The sequence below is a fragment of the Ostrea edulis genome, chromosome 4, assembly GCF_947568905.1.
Source record: "Ostrea edulis chromosome 4, xbOstEdul1.1, whole genome shotgun sequence".
NCBI lineage: Eukaryota > Metazoa > Mollusca > Bivalvia > Ostreida > Ostreidae > Ostrea > Ostrea edulis.
The window spans coordinates 84,778,539-84,801,940 of NC_079167.1; the positions used below are offsets into that span (position 1 = coordinate 84,778,539).

The 23,402-nt window shown below is 34.7% G+C and overlaps 1 protein-coding gene across 2 annotated transcripts in view; it reads left to right on the forward strand.

Moving 5' to 3' along the window:
- Positions 1–23,402, forward strand: part of LOC125672296 (proteasome adapter and scaffold protein ECM29-like) — a 71,617-nt gene that overhangs the window by 45,888 nt on the left and 2,327 nt on the right. For both annotated transcript variants that reach the window (XM_056164034.1, XM_056164033.1), the window contains 12 exons: positions 2,138–2,227; positions 3,866–3,932; positions 4,520–4,611; positions 4,822–4,888; positions 5,478–5,600; positions 17,167–17,238; positions 17,729–17,984; positions 18,093–18,141; positions 18,282–18,425; positions 19,774–19,876; positions 19,996–20,101; positions 22,588–22,682. In XM_056164034.1, coding sequence (XP_056020009.1) covers positions 2,138–2,227; positions 3,866–3,932; positions 4,520–4,611; positions 4,822–4,888; positions 5,478–5,600; positions 17,167–17,238; positions 17,729–17,984; positions 18,093–18,141; positions 18,282–18,425; positions 19,774–19,876; positions 19,996–20,101; positions 22,588–22,682 — 1,264 coding nt within the window. The remainder of the gene's footprint in view (positions 1–2,137; positions 2,228–3,865; positions 3,933–4,519; positions 4,612–4,821; positions 4,889–5,477; positions 5,601–17,166; positions 17,239–17,728; positions 17,985–18,092; positions 18,142–18,281; positions 18,426–19,773; positions 19,877–19,995; positions 20,102–22,587; positions 22,683–23,402) is intronic.

Sequence of the window (23,402 nt, forward strand, 5' to 3'; positions counted from 1 at the left end):
TTACTGTTACAGTATTATATCAGTCATTACTGTGACAGTATTATATCAGTCATTACAGTATTATATCAGCCCTTACCGTGACAGTATTGTATCAGTCATTACCATGACAGTATTATATCAGTCATTACCGTGACAGTATTATATCAGTCATTACCGTGACAGTATTATATCAGTCATTACCGTGACAGTATTGTATCAGTCATTACCGTGACAGTATTATATCAGTCATTACCGTGACAGTATTATATCAGTCATTACCGTGACAGTATTATATCAGTCATTACCGTGACAGTATTATATCAGTCATTACCATCACAGTATTGTATCAGTCATTACAGTATTATATCAGTCATTACCGTGACAGTATTATATCAGTCATTACCGTGACAGTATTATATCAGTCATTACCGTGACAGTATTATATCAGTCATTACCGTGACAGTATTATATCAGTCATTACCGTGACAGTATTATATCAGTCATTACCATGACAGTATTATATCAGTCATTACCGTGACAGTATTATATCAGTCATTACCGTGACAGTATTATATCAGTCATTACCGTGACAGTATTATATCAGTCATTACAGTATTATATCAGTCATTACCGTGACAGTATTATATCAGTCATTACCGTGACAGTATTATATCAGTCATTATCGTGACAGTATTATATCAGTCATTACCATGACAGTATTGTATCAGTCATTACAGTATTATATCAGTCATTACCGTGACAGTATTATATCAGTCATTACCGTGACAGTATTATATCAGTCATTACCGTGACAGTATTATATCAGTCATTACCGTGACAGTATTATATCAGTCATTACCATCACAGTATTGTATCAGTCATTACCGTGACAGTATTATATCAGTCATTACCGTGACAGTATTATATCAGTCATTACCATCACAGTATTATATCAGTCATTACCGTGACAGTATTATATCAGTCATTACCGTGACAGTATTATATCAGTCATTACCGTGACAGTATTATATCAGTCATTACCGTGACAGTATTATATCAGTCATTAACGTGACAGTATTATATCAGCCATTACCGTGACAGTATTATATCAGTCATTAACGTGACAGTATTATATCAGCCATTACCGTGACAGTATTATATCAGTCATTAACGTGACAGTATTGTATCAGCCATTACCGTGACAGTATTGTATCAGTCATTACCGTGACAGTATTATATCAGTCATTACCGTGACAGTATTATATCAGTCATTACCGTGACAGTATTATATCAGTCATTACCGTGACAGTATTATATCAGTCATTACAATGACAGTATTGTATCAGCCATTACTGTTATAGTATTATATCAGTCATTACCATCACAGTATTATATCAGTCATTACCGTGACAGTATTATATCAGACATTACAATGACAGTATTGTATCAGCCATTACTGTTATAGTATTATATCAGCCATTACCATCACAGTATTATATCAGTCATTACCGTGACAGTATTATATCAGTCATTACCATGACAGTATTATATCAGTCATTACCGTGACAGTATTATATCAGTCATTACCGTGACAGTATTATATCAGTCATTACCGTGACAGTATTATATCAGTCATTACCGTGACAGTATTATATCAGTCATTAACGTGACAGTATTATATCAGCCATTACCGTGACAGTATTATATCAGTCATTAACGTGACAGTATTATATCAGCCATTACCGTGACAGTATTATATCAGTCATTAACGTGACAGTATTGTATCAGCCATTACCGTGACAGTATTGTATCAGTCATTACCGTGACAGTATTATATCAGTCATTACCGTGACAGTATTATATCAGTCATTACCGTGACAGTATTATATCAGTCATTACCGTGACAGTATTATATCAGTCATTACCGTGACAGTATTATATCAGTCATTACAATGACAGTATTGTATCAGCCATTACTGTTATAGTATTATATCAGTCATTACCATCACAGTATTATATCAGTCATTACCGTGACAGTATTATATCAGACATTACAATGACAGTATTGTATCAGCCATTACTGTTATAGTATTATATCAGCCATTACCGTCACAGTATTGTATCAGCCATTACCATCACAGTATTGTGATCTTTGTAGTGTGTGCAGTACGTGGACAGTGATGTTCTGGTTGAGTTGGTGCCACGGTTGACAGATCTCATCAAGAGTGGGATAGGTATTGGGACAAAGGTCAGTATGTTATATGTACTGTGTCTGGTGTACATATCGAGGATCTGATAGATAGAAAATTACATTTTGATGTTTGTGCATCACTTTTTCTGTTATTGAGAGTCTGTCTGCCCAGCAGTCTGATCTTGGTGTTTTTCCTCCCCATGTTATGGAGTAACTAATGTTAAGAACTGAGGGAAAAATTGTTTGGTGAGACTCTGAACAATTTTAAAAGTAACATTTAGTGAAAGTTATGGCAATTAGAAGTATGACTGCAAAATTCTGGTCCAAGTTATGATTTAGACAAAGATTGAAAAAGGTCGAGGTTAAAGGATTTGGTGATAATGATGAAGGTCATAGTAAACTTATGAACCAAGGATAGGTCTAGGTCAAATGAATTAAATAAACATATCATAATCACATTCTGTGTATAATTAACACAATGTACCCAGTAGTCACATTCTGTGTATAATGCTGAATTAACACAATGTACCCGGTAGTCACATTCTGTGTATAATGCTGAATTAACACAATGTACCCGGTAGTCACATTCTGTGTATAATGCCGAATTAACACAATGTACCCGGTAGTCACATTCTGTGTATAATTAACACAATGTACCCGGTAGTCACATTCTGTGTATAATGCTGAATTAACACAATGTACCCGGTAGTCACATTCTGTGTATAATGCCGAATTAACACAATGTACCCGGTAGTCACATTCTGTGTATAATGCTGAATTAACACAATGTACCCGGTAGTCACATTCTGTGTATAATGCTGAATTAATACAATGTACCCGGTAGTCACATTCTGTGTATAATTAACACAATGTACCCAGTAGTCACATTCTGTGTATAATGCTGAATTAACACAATGTACCCGGTAGTCACATTCTGTGTATAATGCCGAATTAACACAATGTACCCGGTAGTCACATTCTGTGTATAATTAACACAATGTACCCGGTAGTCACATTCTGTGTATAATGCTGAATTAACACAATGTACCCGGTAGTCACATTCTGTGTATAATGCCGAATTAACACAATGTACCCGGTAGTCACATTCTGTGTATAATGCTGAATTAACACAATGTACCCGGTAGTCACATTCTGTGTATAATGCTGAATTAACACAATGTACCCGGTAGTCACATTCTGTGTATAATGCTGAATTAACACAATGTACCTGGTAGTCACATTCTGTGTATAATTAACACAATGTACCCAGTAGTCACATTCTGTGTATAATGCTGAATTAACACAATGTACCCGGTAGTCACATTCTGTGTATAATGCTGAATTAACACAATGTACCTGGTAGTCACATTCTGTGTATAATTAACACAATGTACCCAGTAGTCACATTCTGTGTATAATGCTGAATTAACACAATGTACCCGGTAGTCACATTCTGTGTATAATGCCGAATTAACACAATGTACCCGGTAGTCACACTCTGTGTGTAGTGTTATATTTTGATACAAGCAATACAGTAGAAATTTGTTGCTAAAAATTTCCCTTTAGAACAAAATTTTAAACCAGAAGATGAACATTCTCCTAGTAATATACAAGCTGATGCTTTAGGCAGAGGACGCCTGATCTCAGACTCGGGTGTCTGAAGTGTTTTACTACTTTGTGGATTTTTTTTTTTAGGCCGGATGTTCCAGCTTGGTTGTGTCATTCGTTCATCATTGTCCACTCGATCTAACTCCACATGCAGGTAGTAATAAGTTCTGAATTGAAATTCATACACATTCAACTAAACATATAACAGCTGATTGCTAAGTAATTTTTCTCTTGCATAAACCAAATGCCTTCACTGATTGTCTGTGTGTCCATCTGTAAATAGTCTTTTAAGGACCAATTCTTTTTCTAACCTTGAACCATATGCATGAAAAAAGGCCCAGATTAAGTGTTCCAAATCAAAGACAATTTTATATTTAGCCTGGTTTCAGTAAAAATATTAAAAGTGATACAGTATTACATTTTCTGATGTTCCTGGGCCAGAATACAACAAGTGAAGATATGAATTGAATGAGTGCTCTTTAAGGAATGAACTTAATAGCAAAATACACCATAGGGTTGTAAAATAACTTTGAGGCAGTTTATTAAAAGTGTAATCAGCATCAAGTTATCTTAAAATCCAATATAACATGCACTTCCATTAAGTTTAGGCCAATTCAACTTAATTAGTAGATTATCATCCGGGGTCACAAAAAAATATTGGATGGGTGGGAGGATTTTATTTTTTAATTTTTATCTCCTGAGAACAAAAAATTAAGCCTCTCTTCCATTCTATGATTGAAGGAAAGCTGATGAGTGCATTTTTATCTGGTCTGAATGATAGAAACTCTAGCATAAGGAAATCGTACGCCTCGGCGCTTGGTCAGCTAGTGAAGGTGAGTTACGTGTATACAACACAATGTTACAAGTTTGTACTGAATTTTTACTTCACTGATTCTATAGTGCAGAATATCGTTGATTACTCCAAAACTAACTAGTTTTACTTTGTATTGTAATTAACGGCAGGTTGCTAATTAGTTTTACTTTGTATTGTAATTAACGGCAGGTTGCTAATTAGTTTTACTTTGTATTGTAATTAACAACAGGTTGCTAAAGACAGCAGTGTGGAAAAATTGATCAGTCGTCTGAGGGTCTGGTATCTGGAGAAGGAAGGTGGGTCAAATTATATTTAGCTGGAGAAGGAAGGTGGGTCAAATTATATTTAGCTGGAGAAGGAAGGTAGGTCAAATTATATTTAGCTGGAGAAGGAAGGTGGGTCAAGTTATATTTAGCTGGAGAAGGAAGGTGGGTCAAGTTATATTTAGCTGGAGAAGGAAGGTGGATCAAGTTATATTTAGCTGGAGAAGGAAGGTGGATCAAGTTATATTTAGCTGGAGAAGGAAGGTGGGTCAAGTTACTCCTGGAGAAGGAAGGTGGGTCAAATTATAATTAGCTGGAGAAGGAAATTAGGTCAAGTTATATTTAGCTGGAGAAGGAAGGTGGTTCAAATTACATATACATGTAGCTGGAGAAGGAAGGTGGGTCAAGTTATATTTAGCTTAGGTCTGAAGATCTGTCTATACAATATTTTTGTGTTTTATATCTACATGTGTCCTGTATTTTACTAGAGGTTTCTGTGAGATCTGTCTATATAATTTCTCTGTGTTTCATTTTTACATGTGCCCTGTATTTTACTAGAGGATTCCGTGAGATTTGTCTATATAATTTCTGTGTTTCATTTTTACATGTTGTATTTTATCAGAGGATTCTGTGAGATCTGCCTGTGGACTGACCCTGGGTGCGATTTCTCAGTACAACCCCGATGTCTTGAAACGACACGCTGCGCTGGCTCTGCCCCTAGCTTTCTTTGCCATGCATGAGAAGGGTAAGTACGATACCGAGGATCAGATCTGTACATCGCGCTGTGTGAATCGGAATAAATACAACAGCATATTACGGCACAGAGAGATAATTTTTACACAATACTTATTGTTAGAATTCTAGTTATTGTGTAGATAAATCATGAGTACGTATAATCTAACAGGAAGTCTTTAATGAAATAGACGTTTTAATTTTGCCATCGTGTATCAAGTGTTTGCCAATTCTGTGAAACACAGTATACAGCTTATTAAGATTAATGTCTAGCGATTCTGTGAAACACAGTATACAGCTTATTAAGATTAATGTCTAGTGATTCTGTGAAACACAGTATACAGCTTATTAAGATTAATGTCTAGCGATTCTGTCAAACACAGTATACAGCTTATTAAGATTAATATCTAGCGATTCAGTGAAACACAGTATACAGCTTATTAAGATTAATGTCTAGCGATTCTGTCAAACACAGTATACAGCTTATTAAGATTAATGTCTAGCGATTCTGTGAAACACAGTATACAGCTTATTGAGATTAATGTCTAGTGATTCTGTGAATTATACAGTATACAGCTTATTGAGATTAATGTCTAGCGATTCTGTCAAACACAGTATACAGCTTATTAAGATTAATGTCTAGCGATTCTGTAGCTTATTAAGATTAATGTCTAGCGATTCTGTCAAACACAGTATACAGCTTATTGAGATTAATGTCTAGCGATTCTGTGAATTGTACAGTATACAGCTTATTAAGATTAATGTCTAGCGATTCTGTCAAACACAGTATACAGCTTATTAAGATTAATGTCTAGCGATTCTGTGAAACACAGTATACAGCTTATTAAGATTAATGTCTAGCGATTCTGTCAAACACAGTATACAGCTTATTAAGATTAATGTCTGGCGAGCTTATTAAGATTAATGTCTAGCGATTCTGTCAAACACAGTATACAGCTTATTGAGATTAATGTCTGGCGAGCTTATTAAGATTAATGTCTGGCGATTCTGTGAAACACAGTATACAGCTTATTAAGATTAATGTCTGGCGATTCTGTGAAACACAGTATACAGCTTATTAAGATTAATGTCTGGCAATTCTGTGAATTGTACAGTATACAGCTTATTGAGATTAATGTCTAGCGATTCTGTCAAACACAGTATACAGCTTATTGAGATTAATGTCTAGCGATTCTGTGAATTGTACAGTATACAGCTTATTAAGATTAATGTCTAGCGATTCTGTCAAACACAGTATACAGCTTATTAAGATTAATGTCTAGCGATTCTGTGAATTGTACAGTATACAGCTTATTAAGATTAATGTCTAGCGATTCTGTGAAACACAGTATACAGCTTATTAAGATTAATGTCTGGCGAGCTTATTAAGATTAATGTCTAGCGATTCTGTCAAACACAGTATACAGCTTATTGAGATTAATGTCTGGCGAGCTTATTAAGATTAATGTCTGGCGATTCTGTGAAACACAGTATACAGCTTATTAAGATTAATGTCTGGCGATTCTGTGAAACACAGTATACAGCTTATTAAGATTAATGTCTAGCGATTCTGTCAAACACAGTTTACAGCTTATTGAGATTAATGTCTGGCGATTCTGTCAAACACAGTATACAGCTTATTAAGATTAATGTCTAGTGATTCTGTCAAACACAGTATACAGCTTATTGAGATTAATGTCTAGTGATTCTGTGAATTGTACAGTATACAACTTATTGAGATTAATGTCTAGCGATTCTGTGAAACACAGTATACAGCTTATTAAGATTAATGTCTAGCGATTCTGTGAAACACAGTATACAGCTTATTAAGATTAATGTCTGTCGATTCTGTCAAACACAGTATACAGCTTATTGAGATTAATGTCTAGCGATTCTGTGAATTGTACAGTATACAGCTTATTGAGATTAATGTCTAGTGATTCTGTCAAACACAGTATACAGCTTATTAAGATTAATGTCTAGCGATTCTGTGAATTGTACAGTATACAGCTTATTAAGATTAATGTCTAGCGATTCTGTCAAACACAGTATACAGCTTATTGAGATTAATGTCTAGCGATTCTGTGAATTGTACAGTATACAGCTTATTAAGATTAATGTCTAGCGATTCTGTCAAACACAGTATACAGCTTATTGAGATTAATGTCTAGCGATTCTGTGAATTGTACAGTATACAGCTTATTAAGATTAATGTCTAGCGATTCTGTCAAACACAGTATACAGCTTATTAAGATTAATGTCTAGCGATTCTGTGAATTGTACAGTATACAGCTTATTAAGATTAATGTCTAGCGATTCTGTCAAACACAGTATACAGCTTATTGAGATTAATGTCTGGCGAACTTATTAAGATTAATGTCTGACGATTCTGTGAAACACAGTATACAGCTTATTAAGATTAATGTCTGGCGATTCTGTCAAACACAGTATACAGCTTATTGAGATTAATGTCTAGCGATTCTGTGAAACACAGTATACAGCTTATTGAGATTAATGTCTAGCGATTCTGTGAATTGTACAGTATACAGCTTATTGAGATTAATGTCTAGCGATTCTGTGAATTGTACAGTATACAGCTTATTAAGATTAATGTCTAGCGATTCTGTGAATTGTACAGTATACAGCTTATTAAGATTAATGTCTGACGATTCTGTGAAACACAGTATACAGCTTATTAAGATTAATGTCTAGCGATTCTGTGAAACACAGTATACAGCTTATTAAGATTAATGTCTGGCGAGCTTATTAAGATTAATGTCTGACGATTCTGTGAAACACAGTATACAGCTTATTAAGATTAATGTCTAGCGATTCTGTCAAACACAGTTTACAGCTTATTGAGATTAATGTCTAGTGATTCTGTGAATTGTACAGTATACAGCTTATTAAGATTAATGTCTGTCGAGCTTATTAAGATTAATGTCTAGTGATTCTGTGAAACACAGTATACAGCTTATTAAGATTAATGTCTAGCGATTCTGTCAAACACAGTTTACAGCTTATTGAGATTAATGTCTAGTGATTCTGTGAATTGTACAGTATACAGCTTATTAAGATTAATGTCTAGTGATTCTGTGAAACACAGTATACAGCTTATTAAGATTAATGTCTAGCGATTCTGTCAAACACAGTTTACAGCTTATTGAGATTAATGTCTAATGATTCTGTGAATTGTACAGTATACAGCTTATTAAGATTAATGTCTAGTGATTCTGTGAAACACAGTATACAGCTTATTAAGATTAATGTCTAGCGATTCTGTGAAACACAGTATACAGCTTATTAAGATTAATGTCTAGCGATTCTGTCAAACACAGTTTACAGCTTATTGAGATTAATGTCTAATGATTCTGTGAATTGTACAGTATACAGCTTATTAAGATTAATGTCTAGTGATTCTGTGAAACACAGTATACAGCTTATTAAGATTAATGTCTAGCGATTCTGTGAAACACAGTATACAGCTTATTAAGATTAATGTCTAGTGATTCTGTGAAACACAGTATACAGCTTATTAAGATTAATGTCTAGCGATTCTGTGAATTGTACAGTATACAGCTTATTAAGATTAATGTCTAGCGATTCTGTCACGTGGTCACGTGACGAGCAAGAGAAGAACGGCTGTGTTCTTTTTGCTCCGTCGTTTTTGACAGTTTTCGCACAATTCTATGGGATTTGCAAAAAAAATCGGTACCGTTTGTGTGCAGCGTATATACTCTGACTCAGGATAGTCTTTTTGGAGTGTTTTTTCTGAATTTTTGTATGTTTTATACTGTGTTTACTTTGTGAATACTGAGTATCTACTCACGATCAGCTCACGCTCTTAATCTAAGTGTGTTCTACCAGACGTGTACAACTCCAAGTATGGCCATGGAATGTACACAAAAACCAGTGTACTTAAGAAACAGGGATATTCAGACTGAAAAGAACAAATATATATCGGACTATGATATTGCAGTAGCAGCAAGTGCTAAAGTGAACGATGTTTACTGTGTGCAACGCGACAGAGACCTTTGGCGAATCTATGTTAAGTCGCCTGAAAGCAGGATGCAACTTGTGAATACTGGTTTTGAACTGGGAAGTAGATCTATCCAGGTTTTTGATACTAACCCATATTCAGCAGGAACGGAAAATCCGAATGAGAAAGTGATAAGAGTGCTTATCAAAGGCCTACCAATATCTGTCGATGACAATTGTGTATCAAAAATGTTAGAAAAACATGGTGCAAAGCTCACAAGTGACATCAAGCTAGAGAAGATCAGACACCCCATTTCACACAGGATGACTGATTTCCATAATGGTAACAGGTTCGTCTACATGTCGCCCATGGACGGGAAATTTCTACCAAGAACTACTACCTGTGCGGGCCTAAGATGTACCATCGTTCATAATGGTCAACCCAGCAGGGAGACAAAAAAGCAGTGTACTAACTGCTGGGCGGACGATCACTACAAAAACAATTGTGAGTATGAGGCATGTTGTAGGATCTGCAAGGAGCCAGGACATTCACCGGGATCCAAGCAATGCAAACTATATGTGACAGAGCAGGAGGACGTGGTGGCTTTTGCGGGACAGGATAACCCGTTATCCAACTTTTTCCCCACGGAGCTGAAAATTTTTGGGGCAACATACTCGTCTGCCGAACAAGCTTTTCAACACGTGAAAGCAATGCGTTCTGGCGATCTCAACAAAGCGGAATCCATAAGTAATGCAGAGACTGCTCTCGACGCAAAACGGATTGGAAATCAAATTCTTGTCTCCGATGCATGGTTGGATTCTCGGGACGAAGTTATGAGGGAGATTTTGGAGTCCAAAATCAAGCAGTGTGAAGAATTCCGCGAGGCGCTTGGTAAAATCAAGAAAACCAACATCTTGGCCGAGGCAACGTGGGACACATACTGGGGAACGGGGCTAAACAATGTAGGAACCATTCATACTGTTATGCAGCGATGGCCCGGCCAAAACAAGCTCGGACGCATGCTAGACAATCTGGCGAGACAGATGCAGGTAAACAGATCAAATTCGAAGCAACGGAGCGGAACCCGAGCCAGCAACAAGTCTACGTCAGGAAAGTAAACAGCCAATAAATGAATAGATTGAGATTTATTTCTGTTAATTGTAGAGGGCTAAATACCACTGAAAAGCGTACTAAATTAAACACATGGATTTCAGATAGTCATTTTGACATTATTCTTTTACAGGAAACGCATTATATTGAAAAAAATACTATTGCTTATAATGCTAGATGGTTTGGAAAAGCAATACATTGTTATTCAGACTCGCCCTACAGTAGAGGGGTCTCCATTCTTTTTCGAAAGAATTTGGCGTATGAAATATTGAATATCCATAAATCTAACGATGGAAGAAAGTTACTACTAAATATTAAATTTGACGACAAGATTATAACAATAATAAACATATATGCACCAAATGATATAAATGCAAAGTATGGCTTTTTTAAACGTATGAATATTTGGATAAAAAAACATGCGGAGTGTCAAGAGAACATGCTCATAGGGGGTGATTTCAATTGTTCTTTAGATGAAAATAAACAAGACAAAAGTGTGAATATTTTAAATAGTATCCTAAATAAGTTGGAGCTCATAGACCTGTGGAAAAAAGTTAAACCAAATAATAAAGGATATACCTGGTGCAATGGTGAAAATATAGCTACGAGTAGAATCGATTACATTTTTATCTCAAAGTCTTTTTGTTATCAATGTGAATCTTTTTGTTTACAAAAAATCCCAGGGTCTCATTCAAATGGTGTTAGATTGTCAGATCATTTAAGTCTACAGTTCTGTCTGATTATAAATGAAAAATTAAGAGGACCGGGCTATTGGAAATTTAATGTCTCGCTGATAAAAAACCAGGACTTCGTCGAAGAAATGAAAAAATATCTATTAAATTACACTTTCAATGAAGTAGAACCGCATGAATCATGGGAAACTCTAAAAAGAAACATAAAAATATTCTGTATAGACTTTTCAAAGAAAATAAATAAATCATATAAAAGTAAGTTAGCCTATTTACAATCGGAAATCAAAAAAATTGAGGAATTACCTGCGGATAATATTGACATGAATCAAAAACGAAATTTAGAAAATGAATTATCAAAGCTTGTAGATAAAAAAGCAAAAGGTGCACAGGTTAGGTCTAGGGCCAATTGGATAGAACAAGGAGAAAAGAATACCTCGTACTTCTTAAATTTAGAAAAGAGAAGACAAATAAATAATGTAGTTAAAGCTTTAAGAGAAGAAACTGGTGATATCATACTCGATGATGATGACATACTAAACAATATGTGCAATTTTTATGAAAATTTATATAGAACAAATAATATACAAACCACGGATATCAACGAATATATAAATGCTATAGACTTAGAATTTACATTGAAAGATAAGGAGAAAAATGAATTAGAAATATTTCCCTCACTTCAGGAATGCTCAGAGGCACTCTTAAATATGAAAAGCAATAAATCTCCTGGTCTGGATGGAATACCATGTGAATTTTATCAAACATTTTGGGAAGAAATAAAACAATATTTCTATTGTGTTTTACAAAGTATTTTTGATTTAAATACAATGTCTTTTACGCAGAGATTATCATTGATTACTTTGATTTATAAGAAAGGAGACGAACAAAACCTAGGAAATTATAGACCAATTAGCCTTACCAACACAGACTATAAAATAATAGCTTTTGTATTCGCCAGGCGTTTACAAAAACTGCTAGATGATTTGATATCAATAAATCAAACAGCTTATATAAAAGGAAGAAATATCGCACTAAATGCAAGATTAATTTTGGACATTTTTGATTATTGTGAAGAAAATAATCAAGAACTTATACTTTTATTTTTAGACTTTCAGAAAGCCTTTGATTCAATTGAGTGGAATTTTATGTTTGAAGTACTGAAAAGATTTAACTTTGGTGAAAATTTTATTAAATGGGTTCACATCTTATATGCAAATCCAATCTTCAGAATAAAAAATAATGGATGGATATCTAAAACTTGCATGATGCATAGGGGAATAAGGCAGGGATGTCCGGTATCAGCAGTCTTGTTTCTCTTTGTGGCTGAAATATTAGGAATTTCAATAAGAAACAATCCCAGCATACATGGGTTTCAAAAAGAAGGAATGGAAAAAGACATTAAGATAATACAGCATGCCGATGATTCTACCCTTCCAATGGAAAATGAAAAGTCTTTAAAGAAGGCCCTCGAGGCGATAAGTAATTTTAGTAATGTTTCGGGTATGAGATTAAATATGTCAAAAACAGAATGCATATTAACTGGACCTTTAAAAAACAGATTTAAGAAAATTCATAATGTTTATGTAAATGTTTCATGTGTAAAAGCATTAGGTGTATATATTGGCCATGATAAAGAAATGTGCCTGAGAAATAATTGGACAAAAATCACCAGCGATGTAGAGAAACTTTTTGAATCTTGGAAAACAAGAAACTTAACCATTTTTGGCAAAGTTTGCATAATTAATAGTCTTGCAATATCTAAAATTATATATATAGCTTCGATATTAAACCTACCAGATTCAAACATTATCAAAGAAATTCAAAGACTTATTTACAATTTCATTTGGAATAAGAGAGATAGAATAAAAAGAAATACATTAATCGGAAAGATCATTAGTGGAGGCATTGGAGTTGTAGATATCTTATCAAAAATTAAATCTTTAAGAATATCATGGATTAAGAAAATATTAGATAAAAGAAATCCATTATACCATTTTGTGAATAGCATATGTTTGGAAAACAATTATGATCTTGACTATTTAAGTAAAACTAATATCACTAATATCAAACAGTATGAGATAATGGATGGATTTCCTATGTTTTACAAGGAAATGTTCGCATCTTTTAATGAATGCAAGGGTAGAAACAGGCTAGATTGTTTGAACAATATACTGAGGGAGCCATTATGGAGTAATAATATTGTGGTATTTAAAAATAAACCTATATTTCTAAAATCATGGCTAAAGAGTGGTCTGAAATACGTGATTGACGTGGTGGATGAGAATGGTATTAAGCCGATGGAATGGTTTATAGATAAATTGATTTGCAAGAAAAACTGGATTTGTGAATATAATATTGTAAAAAATGCCATAGGAAAATTACTACAACCTTTCGATGTTCAAAATATAATATATGAAAATGTACATATAAAAGATAATTCATACTTTCTACTGCTAAATCAGGGAATTGTACATGTGAAAGATTTCTCAAGTAAAATGTTATATGATATTTATCGGGATAAGAAATTTGTACCTCCTCTACACCAAAATTTTTATTCTAAAAGCTTCAATGTTTCAAAACAGTCTTGGAGTGCAATATATAAACAAAAAATATGTAATATTTTTGATACCCACATTGCTGATTTCAATTACAAGTTGTTGAACAATCTAACCAGCAACCGAGTTATGTTAAAGAAATGGAAAGTTACTGATACGGATTTATGTTCACTATGTAAGGAAAAAGAAGATAATGAGCATCTGGTACTGAAATGTAAAAATGTTTGTGAAATTTGGAAAATCGTTGAGAAAACATTGAATTTTCAAGTTTCATGGAAAAACATTGTTCTTGGTTTTTTTTGGGAAATCAATGAGAAAACAGTATTTTTAAATAATCTTTTATCACTAATTGCATGTAAAATTTACAAATATAAAATGTATTGTAGAATATTAAAAAAAAAAGAGCAAACTTATGACATTCGAAAGAATGTAAAGGGAATCCTTGAATTCAATGTATCTGTATACAAAAAATTAAACAAGGTATCTTTTTCGCATATTCTTGATAGTATTGTAAAAAAATTATAGTCTTATATATTTATATTACAAATTGTGTTGCATGCTATTCATATCATGTACAAATAAAGTAAAGGGAAATGATCTGCCTTCCCTTTTACATGACTACCCAGGGTCAAAATAGACTTTTTGGAGTGTGAGAAGGGCCCTTTGGGTAGTTGTCACGAAATACTTTAATATCCTCTAGAAATGATGTACATGTATTTATATTTGTATAACTTTGTTCTCATATGATTATATAATCTTGTATTTCTCTCAGGTTTTTTTTTTTTTCCTTCTTCTACATCCTGCGAGATGTAATAGGGAATATATATTGTTATTTAGGTGGAGCTTAGTTAGGGCCCCATCCCTGGCAGCTTTCCACACTTTTTTTTTTCTTCTATCGTTTAGTCTATTTGTTATATGTTATAGTGATAGGTCTGGGAAATAAAAATGTCATAAGCCAAAAAAAAAACAAAAAAAAAACAGCTTATTAAGATTAATGTCTAGCGATTCTGTGAAACACAGTATACAGCTTATTAAGATTAATGTCTGTCGATTCTGTCAAACACAGTATACAGCTTATTGAGATTAATGTCTAGTGATTCTGTGAATTGTACAGTATACAGCTTATTGAGATTAATGTCTAGTGATTCTGTCAAACACAGTATACAGCTTATTAAGATTAATGTCTAGCGATTCTGTGAATTGTACAGTATACAGCTTATTAAGATTAATGTCTAGCGATTCTGTGAAACACAGTATACAGCTTATTAAGATTAATGTCTAGCGATTCTGTGAATTGTACAGTATACAGCTTATTAAGATTAATGTCTAGCGATTCTGTCAAACACAGTATACAGCTTATTGAGATTAATGTCTAGCGATTCTGTGAATTGTACAGTATACAGCTTATTAAGATTAATGTCTAGCGATTCTGTGAATTGTACAGTATACAGCTTATTAAGATTAATGTCTAGCGATTCTGTGAATTGTACAGTATACAGCTTATTAAGATTAATGTCTAGCGATTCTGTCAAACACAGTATACAGCTTATTGAGATTAATGTCTGGCGAGCTTATTAAGATTAATGTCTGACGATTCTGTCAAACACAGTATACAGCTTATTAAGATTAATGTCTGGCGATTCTGTCAAACACAGTATACAGCTTATTAAGATTAATGTCTAGCGATTCTGTCAAACACAGTATACAGCTTATTGAGATTAATGTCTAGCGATTCTGTGAATTGTACAGTATACAGCTTATTGAGATTAATGTCTAGCGATTCTGTCAAACACAGTATACAGCTTATTAAGATTAATGTCTAGCGATTCTGTGAATTGTACAGTATACAGCTTATTAAGATTAATGTCTGACGATTCTGTGAAACACAGTATACAGCTTATTAAGATTAATGTCTAGCGATTCTGTCAAACACAGTATACAGCTTATTAAGATTAATGTCTAGTGATTCTGTGAATTGTACAGTATACAGCTTATTGAGATTAATGTCTAGTGATTCTGTCAAACACAGTATACAGCTTATTAAGATTAATGTCTAGCGATTCTGTGAAACACAGTATACAGCTTATTAAGATTAATGTCTGGCGAGCTTATTAAGATTAATGTCTGACGATTCTGTGAAACACAGTATACAGCTTATTAAGATTAATGTCTAGCGATTCTGTCAAACACAGTTTACAGCTTATTGAGATTAATGTCTAGTGATTCTGTGAATTGTACAGTATACAGCTTATTAAGATTAATGTCTGTCGAGCTTATTAAGATTAATGTCTAGTGATTCTGTGAAACACAGTATACAGCTTATTAAGATTAATGTCTAGCGATTCTGTCAAACACAGTATACAGCTTATTGAGATTAATGTCTAGTGATTCTGTGAATTGTACAGTATACAGCTTATTAAGATTAATGTCTAGTGATTCTGTGAAACACAGTATACAGCTTATTAAGATTAATGTCTAGCGATTCTGTCAAACACAGTTTACAGCTTATTGAGATTAATGTCTAATGATTCTGTGAATTGTACAGTATACAGCTTATTAAGATTAATGTCTAGTGATTCTGTGAAACACAGTATACAGCTTATTAAGATTAATGTCTAGCGATTCTGTGAAACACAGTATACAGCTTATTAAGATTAATGTCTAGTGATTCTGTGAAACACAGTATACAGCTTATTAAGATTAATGTCTAGCGATTCTGTGAATTGTACAGTATACAGCTTATTAAGATTAATGTCTAGCGATTCTGTCAAACACAGTATACAGCTTATTAAGATTAATGTCTAGCGATTCTGTGAATTGTACAGTATACAGCTTATTAAGATTAATGTCTGGCGATTCTGTCAAACACAGTATACAGCTTATTAAGATTAATGTCTAGCGATTCTGTCAAACACAGTATACAGCTTATTAAGATTAATGTCTAGCGATTCTGTGAAACAGAGTATACAGCTTATTAAGATTAATGTCTAGCGATTCTGTCAAACACAGTATACAGCTTATTAAGATTAATGTCTAGCGATTCTGTGAAACACAGTATACAGCTTATTGAGATTAATGTCTAGCGATTCTGTGAATTGTACAGTATACAGCTTATTAAGATTAATGTCTAGCGATTCTGTGAAACACAGTATACAGCTTATTGAGATTAATGTCTGGCGATTCTGTCAAACACAGTATACAGCTTATTGAGATTAATGTCTAGTGATTCTGTGAATTGTACAGAACCTGAAGACCAAGACAAAACAGAGAAGAAAACTTCAGTTTGGGAAGAGGTCTGGCTGGACGCTACACCAGGTAAACATTTGATGTATCTCATTACCTGAGAAAGACACACACACACACACACACACTATTGCATTACCAGACTGAACCTGGGTTTTCTGGAGCTGTGAAGGATAGGTTTGTTACTTATAATTGCAAGTACAGAGGCTGGAGTTTAAAAGTATGTTACATGTAAAGGGACTAGTATGTTACCTGTAATTACAGGTAGGGGCAATTTTCTGTACTTGTTTGTAAGTTTATTGCATGTAATTACAGATACAGACTGTTCTCTGTCTGTAAGTTTGTTACCTATAATTACAGGTACGGAGAGACTGTTTTCTCTGTATACCTGTCTGTAAGTTTGTTACCTATAATTACAGGTACGGAGAGACTGTTTTCTCTGTATACCTGTCTGTAAGTTTGTTACTTATAATTACAGGTACGGAGAGACTGTTTTCTCTGTTTACCTGTCTGTAAGTTTGTTACCTATAATTACAGGTAAGTTTGTTACCTATTATTACAGGTACAGAGGCTGGACTTCGCCTGTATTTAGAGGAAGTGGTCAGTCTGCTAGGAGATACCATCACTTCCCAGTCATGGGCCACTAAATCTCAGGCAGCGGCTGCCATGAGTTCGGTGGCTTCTACACTGCAGGACCGGCTGGGACCACCACATCTAGGTCACCTGCTGCGTACGTTACTGGCTGGACTCTCGGGGCGTACCTGGACAGGGAAGGAAGCTCTATTACAAGCCATTGACACTGTGTGTACCTTCTGCAGGTGAGAGGATAGTGGAATCAGATTACCTTTATGTATACTGTCTAGAATTTCCTTGCAATTCTTTAATACATGTATGGAGAAAGGCTTCAGGTATGATGTTTTATTTAGGGAGGCCTTAAAGAATGACTCCGTCGATGGACAACCTACAATTGACGTGGTAGGTACCCCAGTATCTTGATGAAGGCTTTTATTCTATACATCATGTACCGATCTGATCCGACATTTACTAATTGTTTTGACTTCTATTCTATACATCATGTATCGATCTGATCTGACATTTACTAATCATTTTTTCAGGTGATAGAGGCTGTGATGAAGGAATGCAAGAAAGAAAACATTGTGTACAAAATGGAAGCCATGAAATGTATGGGGAATCTGTTAGAGGGGTACAAGGTTGATCGCTTCAAGGACATGTGGTCTCTCATCACTCCTGTCTTACAGGTAAGTAGGTCAAGGTGGTGAAATCTGTAATCTGTTCGAGGAGTACAAGGTTGATCGCTTCAAGGACATGTGGTCTCTCACCACACCTGTCTTACAGGTTAAGTAGGTCAAGGTGGTGAAATCTGTAATCTGTAAGAATCGACTCAAGGACATGTGGTTTCTTATCTTGATTGTTTACTTTTAAGGAAATATGGTAAACTATTGATTGGCTTTAAATGTATGGCATTATGTCAGGTTTCTTAATATCAAGATGTACAGATACATGTAGAAAAGCTGTAATTGATATCAAGATGTACAGATACATGTAGGAGAGCTGTAATTGATATCGAGATGTACAGATACATGTAGGAGAGCTGTAATTGATATCGAGATGTACAGATACATGTAGGAGAGCTGTAATTGATATCGAGATATACAGATACATGTAGGAGAGCTGTAATTGATATCGAGATGTACAGATACATGTAGGAGAGCTGTAATTGATATCGAGATATACAGATACATGTAGGAGAGCTGTAATTGATATCAAGATATACAGATACATGTAGGAGAGCTGTAATTGATATCGAGATGTACAGATACATGTAGGAGAGCTGTAATTGATATCGAGATGTACAGATACATGTAGGAGAGCTGTAATTGATATCGAGATATACAAATACATGTTGGAGAGCTGTAATTGATATCAAGATATACAGATACATGTAGGAGAGCTGTAATTGATATCAAGATGTACAGATACATGTAGGAGAGCTGTAATTGATATCAAGATATACAGATACATGTAGGAGAGCTGTAATTGATATCAAGATATACAGATACATGTAGGAGAGCTGTAATTGATATCAAGATCTACAGATACATGTAGGAGAGCTGTAATTGATATCGAGATGTACAGATACATGTAGAAAAGCTGTAATTGATATCAAGATGTACAGATACATGTAGGAGAGCTGTAATTGATATCGAGATGTACAGATACATGTAGGAGAGCTGTAATTGATATCAAGATGTACAGATACATGTAGGAGAGCTGTAATTGATATCGAGATATACAGATACATGTAGGAGAGCTGTAATTGATATCGAGATGTACAGATACATGTAGGAGAGCTGTAATTGATATCGAGATGTACAGATACATGTAGGAGAGCTGTAATTGATATCGAGATATACAGATACATGTAGGAGAGCTGTAATTGATATCAAGATATACAGATACATGTAGGAGAGCTGTAATTGATATCAAGATGTACAGATACATGTAGAAGAGCTGTAATTGGAATAAGCTGGACATGCTGTACATTATTTTTTTTTGTACAATAAGTGTTTATTTTGCTAACTTCAGTCAAAGACAGAAGACGATGATGAGAAGAGTAAACGAGAGTTACAGAGGGAGAGTTACTATGAAGTACTGGGCCAGGCCTGGCCTCACAACCACAATACACAAGGTATGGCCAGGTGTAAAACAGGTGCTCAGAACACAAGTATCACAATGATGCTGGTTGTCTGAAACCGTTTCCTGATTCCATGTGTTTGATACAATCATGGATTGCTTTAATCATTACAGATGAATTTTCCTCTCCATTCCGTTGTCTGTTGTGTGAATCTCTACCACAACACGTGTGGAAAGTCCAGCTGACAATCCTCAGATCTCTATACAAGTTTGTCGATAGGTAAGTCTGGAATAATCAGATCTCTACACAAGTTTGTTAATAGGTAAGTCTGACAATCCTCAGATCTCTACATAAGTTTGTCCATAGGTAAGTCTGGAATAATCTGATCTCTACACAAGTTTGTCGATAGGTAAGTCTGACAATCCTCAGATCTCTAAACAAGTTTGTCGATAGGTAAGTCTGACAATCCTCAGATCTCTAAACAAGTTTGTCTATAGGTAAGTCTGGAATAATCAGATCTCTACATAAGTTTGTTGATAGGTAAGTCTGACAATCCTCAGATCTCTACATAAGTTTGTCGATAGGTAAGTCTGGAATAATCTGATCTCTACATAAGTTTGTCCATAAGTAAGTCTGACAATTCTCAAATCTCTACATAAGTTTGTCGATAGGTAAGTCTGGAATAATCGGATCTCTACACAAGTTTGTTAATAGGTAAGTCTGACAATCCTCAGATCTCTACATAAGTTTGTTGATAGGTAAGTCTGACAATCCTCAGATCTCTACATAAGTTTGTCGATAGGTAAGTCTGGAATAATCTGATCTCTACATAAGTTTGTCCATAAGTAAGTCTGACAATTCTCAAATCTCTACATAAGTTTGTCGATAGGTAAGTCTGGAATAATCGGATCTCTACACAAGTTTGTTAATAGGTAAGTTTGACAATCCTCAGATCTCTACATAAGTTTGTTGATAGGTAAGTCTGGAATAATCAGATCTCTACACAAGTTTGTCGATAGGTAAGTCTGGAATAATCAGATCTCTACATAAGTTTGTTGATAGGTAAGTCTGACAATCCTCAGATCTCTACATAAGTTTGTCGATAGGTAAGTCTGGAATAATCAGATCTCTACACAAGTTTGTCGATAGGTAAGTCTGACAATCCTCAGATCTCTAAACAAGTTTGTCGATAGGTAAGTCTGGAATAATCTGATCTCTACACAAGTTTGTCGATAGGTAAGTCTGACAATTCTCAAATCTCTACATAAGTTTGTCGATAGGTAAGTCTGGAATAATCTGATCTCTACATAAGTTTGTCGATAGGTAAGTCTGGAATAATCTGATCTCTACATAAGTTTGTCAATAGGTAAGTCTGACAATCCTCAAATCTCTACATAAGTTTGTCGATAGGTAAGTCTGAAATAGTCAATGAATGATAAACTTATAACAAACTTCCAAAGACATGTCTGCTACAGCCATAGGCAGTTCACTGTGATGAAGGGAGCTCACTGTGAAGAAGGCAGCTCATTGTGACGAAGGCAGCTCATTGTGATGAAGGCAGCTCATTGTGATGAAGACAGCTCACTGTAATGAAGGCAGCTCATTGTGATGAAGGCAGGTCACTGTAATGAAGGCAGCTCATTGTGATGAAAGCAGCTCATTGTGATGAAGGCAGCTCACTGTAATGAAGGCAGCTCATTGTGATGAAGGCAGCTCATTGTGATGAAGGCAGCTTATTGTGATGAAGGCAGCCCACTGTAATGAAGGCAGCTCACTGTAATGAAGGCAGCTCGACACCTTGACAAAGGCAGTGTAGATGTATTCTAGACCTGGCATTCTCAGCTTTGAATGATCCTGGTTAAGACTAACTGCAGTAATGTAGCCATCCCTGATTTGTAGCATTTTGGGGATTGCCTTGTCTAGAAATGTCAGATTGTTGAAAATCAGGAAGACAAAATTATTGTAGCTTGAAGGAGTAAATCTGTTTCCAGGGAACTGTCAGCCCTGTCTCGTCCAAACACACTTGGATTAACGTCTGCAGAATACACTACCTGCCATGCAGAGGAGGATGCTTGTCACCTATATTTTCCCATGACTGACCAGGTTCATTTGGAAAGAAGTGTTAAGACCACACTATAAGCCTTGTGTTGATTTGTATGGATGATGACAAAAGAGACAAAGACTATCCTATAAAGCCTCACGTTGACTTAACTTGTATAGATAAGGGAATGTACACTGTGCTTTTGCTTTGAATGTGGGCTGTGTGATAAAGGCAGTTTTAGTGATCTATATTTCTCAATGACTGACCAGGTTCAAGTTTCTGAGCAGGAACTAAAAGACTTCACTGTAAGCCTCGCATTGATGTGTATGGAAGACTTCACTGTAAGCCTCGCGTTGATGTGTATGGATGACTACACTGTAAGCCTCGCTTTGATGTGTATGGATGACTACACTGTAAGCCTCGCGTTGATGTGTATGGATGACTACACTGTAAGCCTCGCGTTGATGTGTATGGATGACTACACTGTAAGCCTCGCGTTGATGTGTATGGATGATGATTGAAGGAATGTATACTATTATGTTAAATGTATCTTCATAATCTGGATGATGCTGTGTTTGGGAATTGTGAAAGTCAGTGTTTAGATTATAGGGTGTTCAGCTTAATATGGGTATTTTGATAATTACAATATGATTTAATTATTATATGTTCATTATATATTGATTAACATATTTATAATTATTTTGTGTGTATTTTGAATAAACAGGTATCATAAATTTGACCATGAAGAAACCTTCAAAGAATCTACGAACTACACAGAGGTGGTGAGCACGATAGTCAAAGCCATCACACCATGCATAGGTAAACGACCTCTAAAATTACAAACATAGGTAAACGACCTCTAAAATTACAAACAGAGTTAAACGACCTCTAAAATTACAAACATAGGTAAACGACCTCTAAAATTACAAACATAGTTAAACGACCTCTAAAATTACAAACATAGGTAAACGACCTCTAAAATTACAAACATAGGTAAACGACCTCTAAAATTACAAACTCACTCATTTATAGAATTCATATCTTCATATAATTTTCTTTTTTTCCAAAATATAGGAAATTATGTTCTAATGTGCAATATTTTCACTTTCTCAAGAATCATGCAAGCTCAATGGCAATCAGTAGTAGGATTGAAACACTGATCAATTATAGCAAGAATTTTCACTTCAACACTAAAATGTTTTGTATAGATTTTTTGTATAAACTGCTACTTTTTGTATAGATTTTTTGTATAAACTGTACTTTTTGTATAGATTTTTTCATAAACTGCCACTTTTTGTATAGATTTTTTGTATAAACTGCCACTTTTTGAAGATTTTTTGTATAAACTGCCACTTTTTGTATAGATTTTTTTTTATAAACTGCCACTTTTTAAAGATTTTTTGTATAAACTGCCACTTTTTGTATAGATTTTTTGTATAAACTGCCACTTTTTGAAGATTTTTTTGTGTATAAACTGCTACTTCTTGTAACACTTGAAGTTGAACTGTTTAGTACCAACTGCAGAATGACTTACATGAA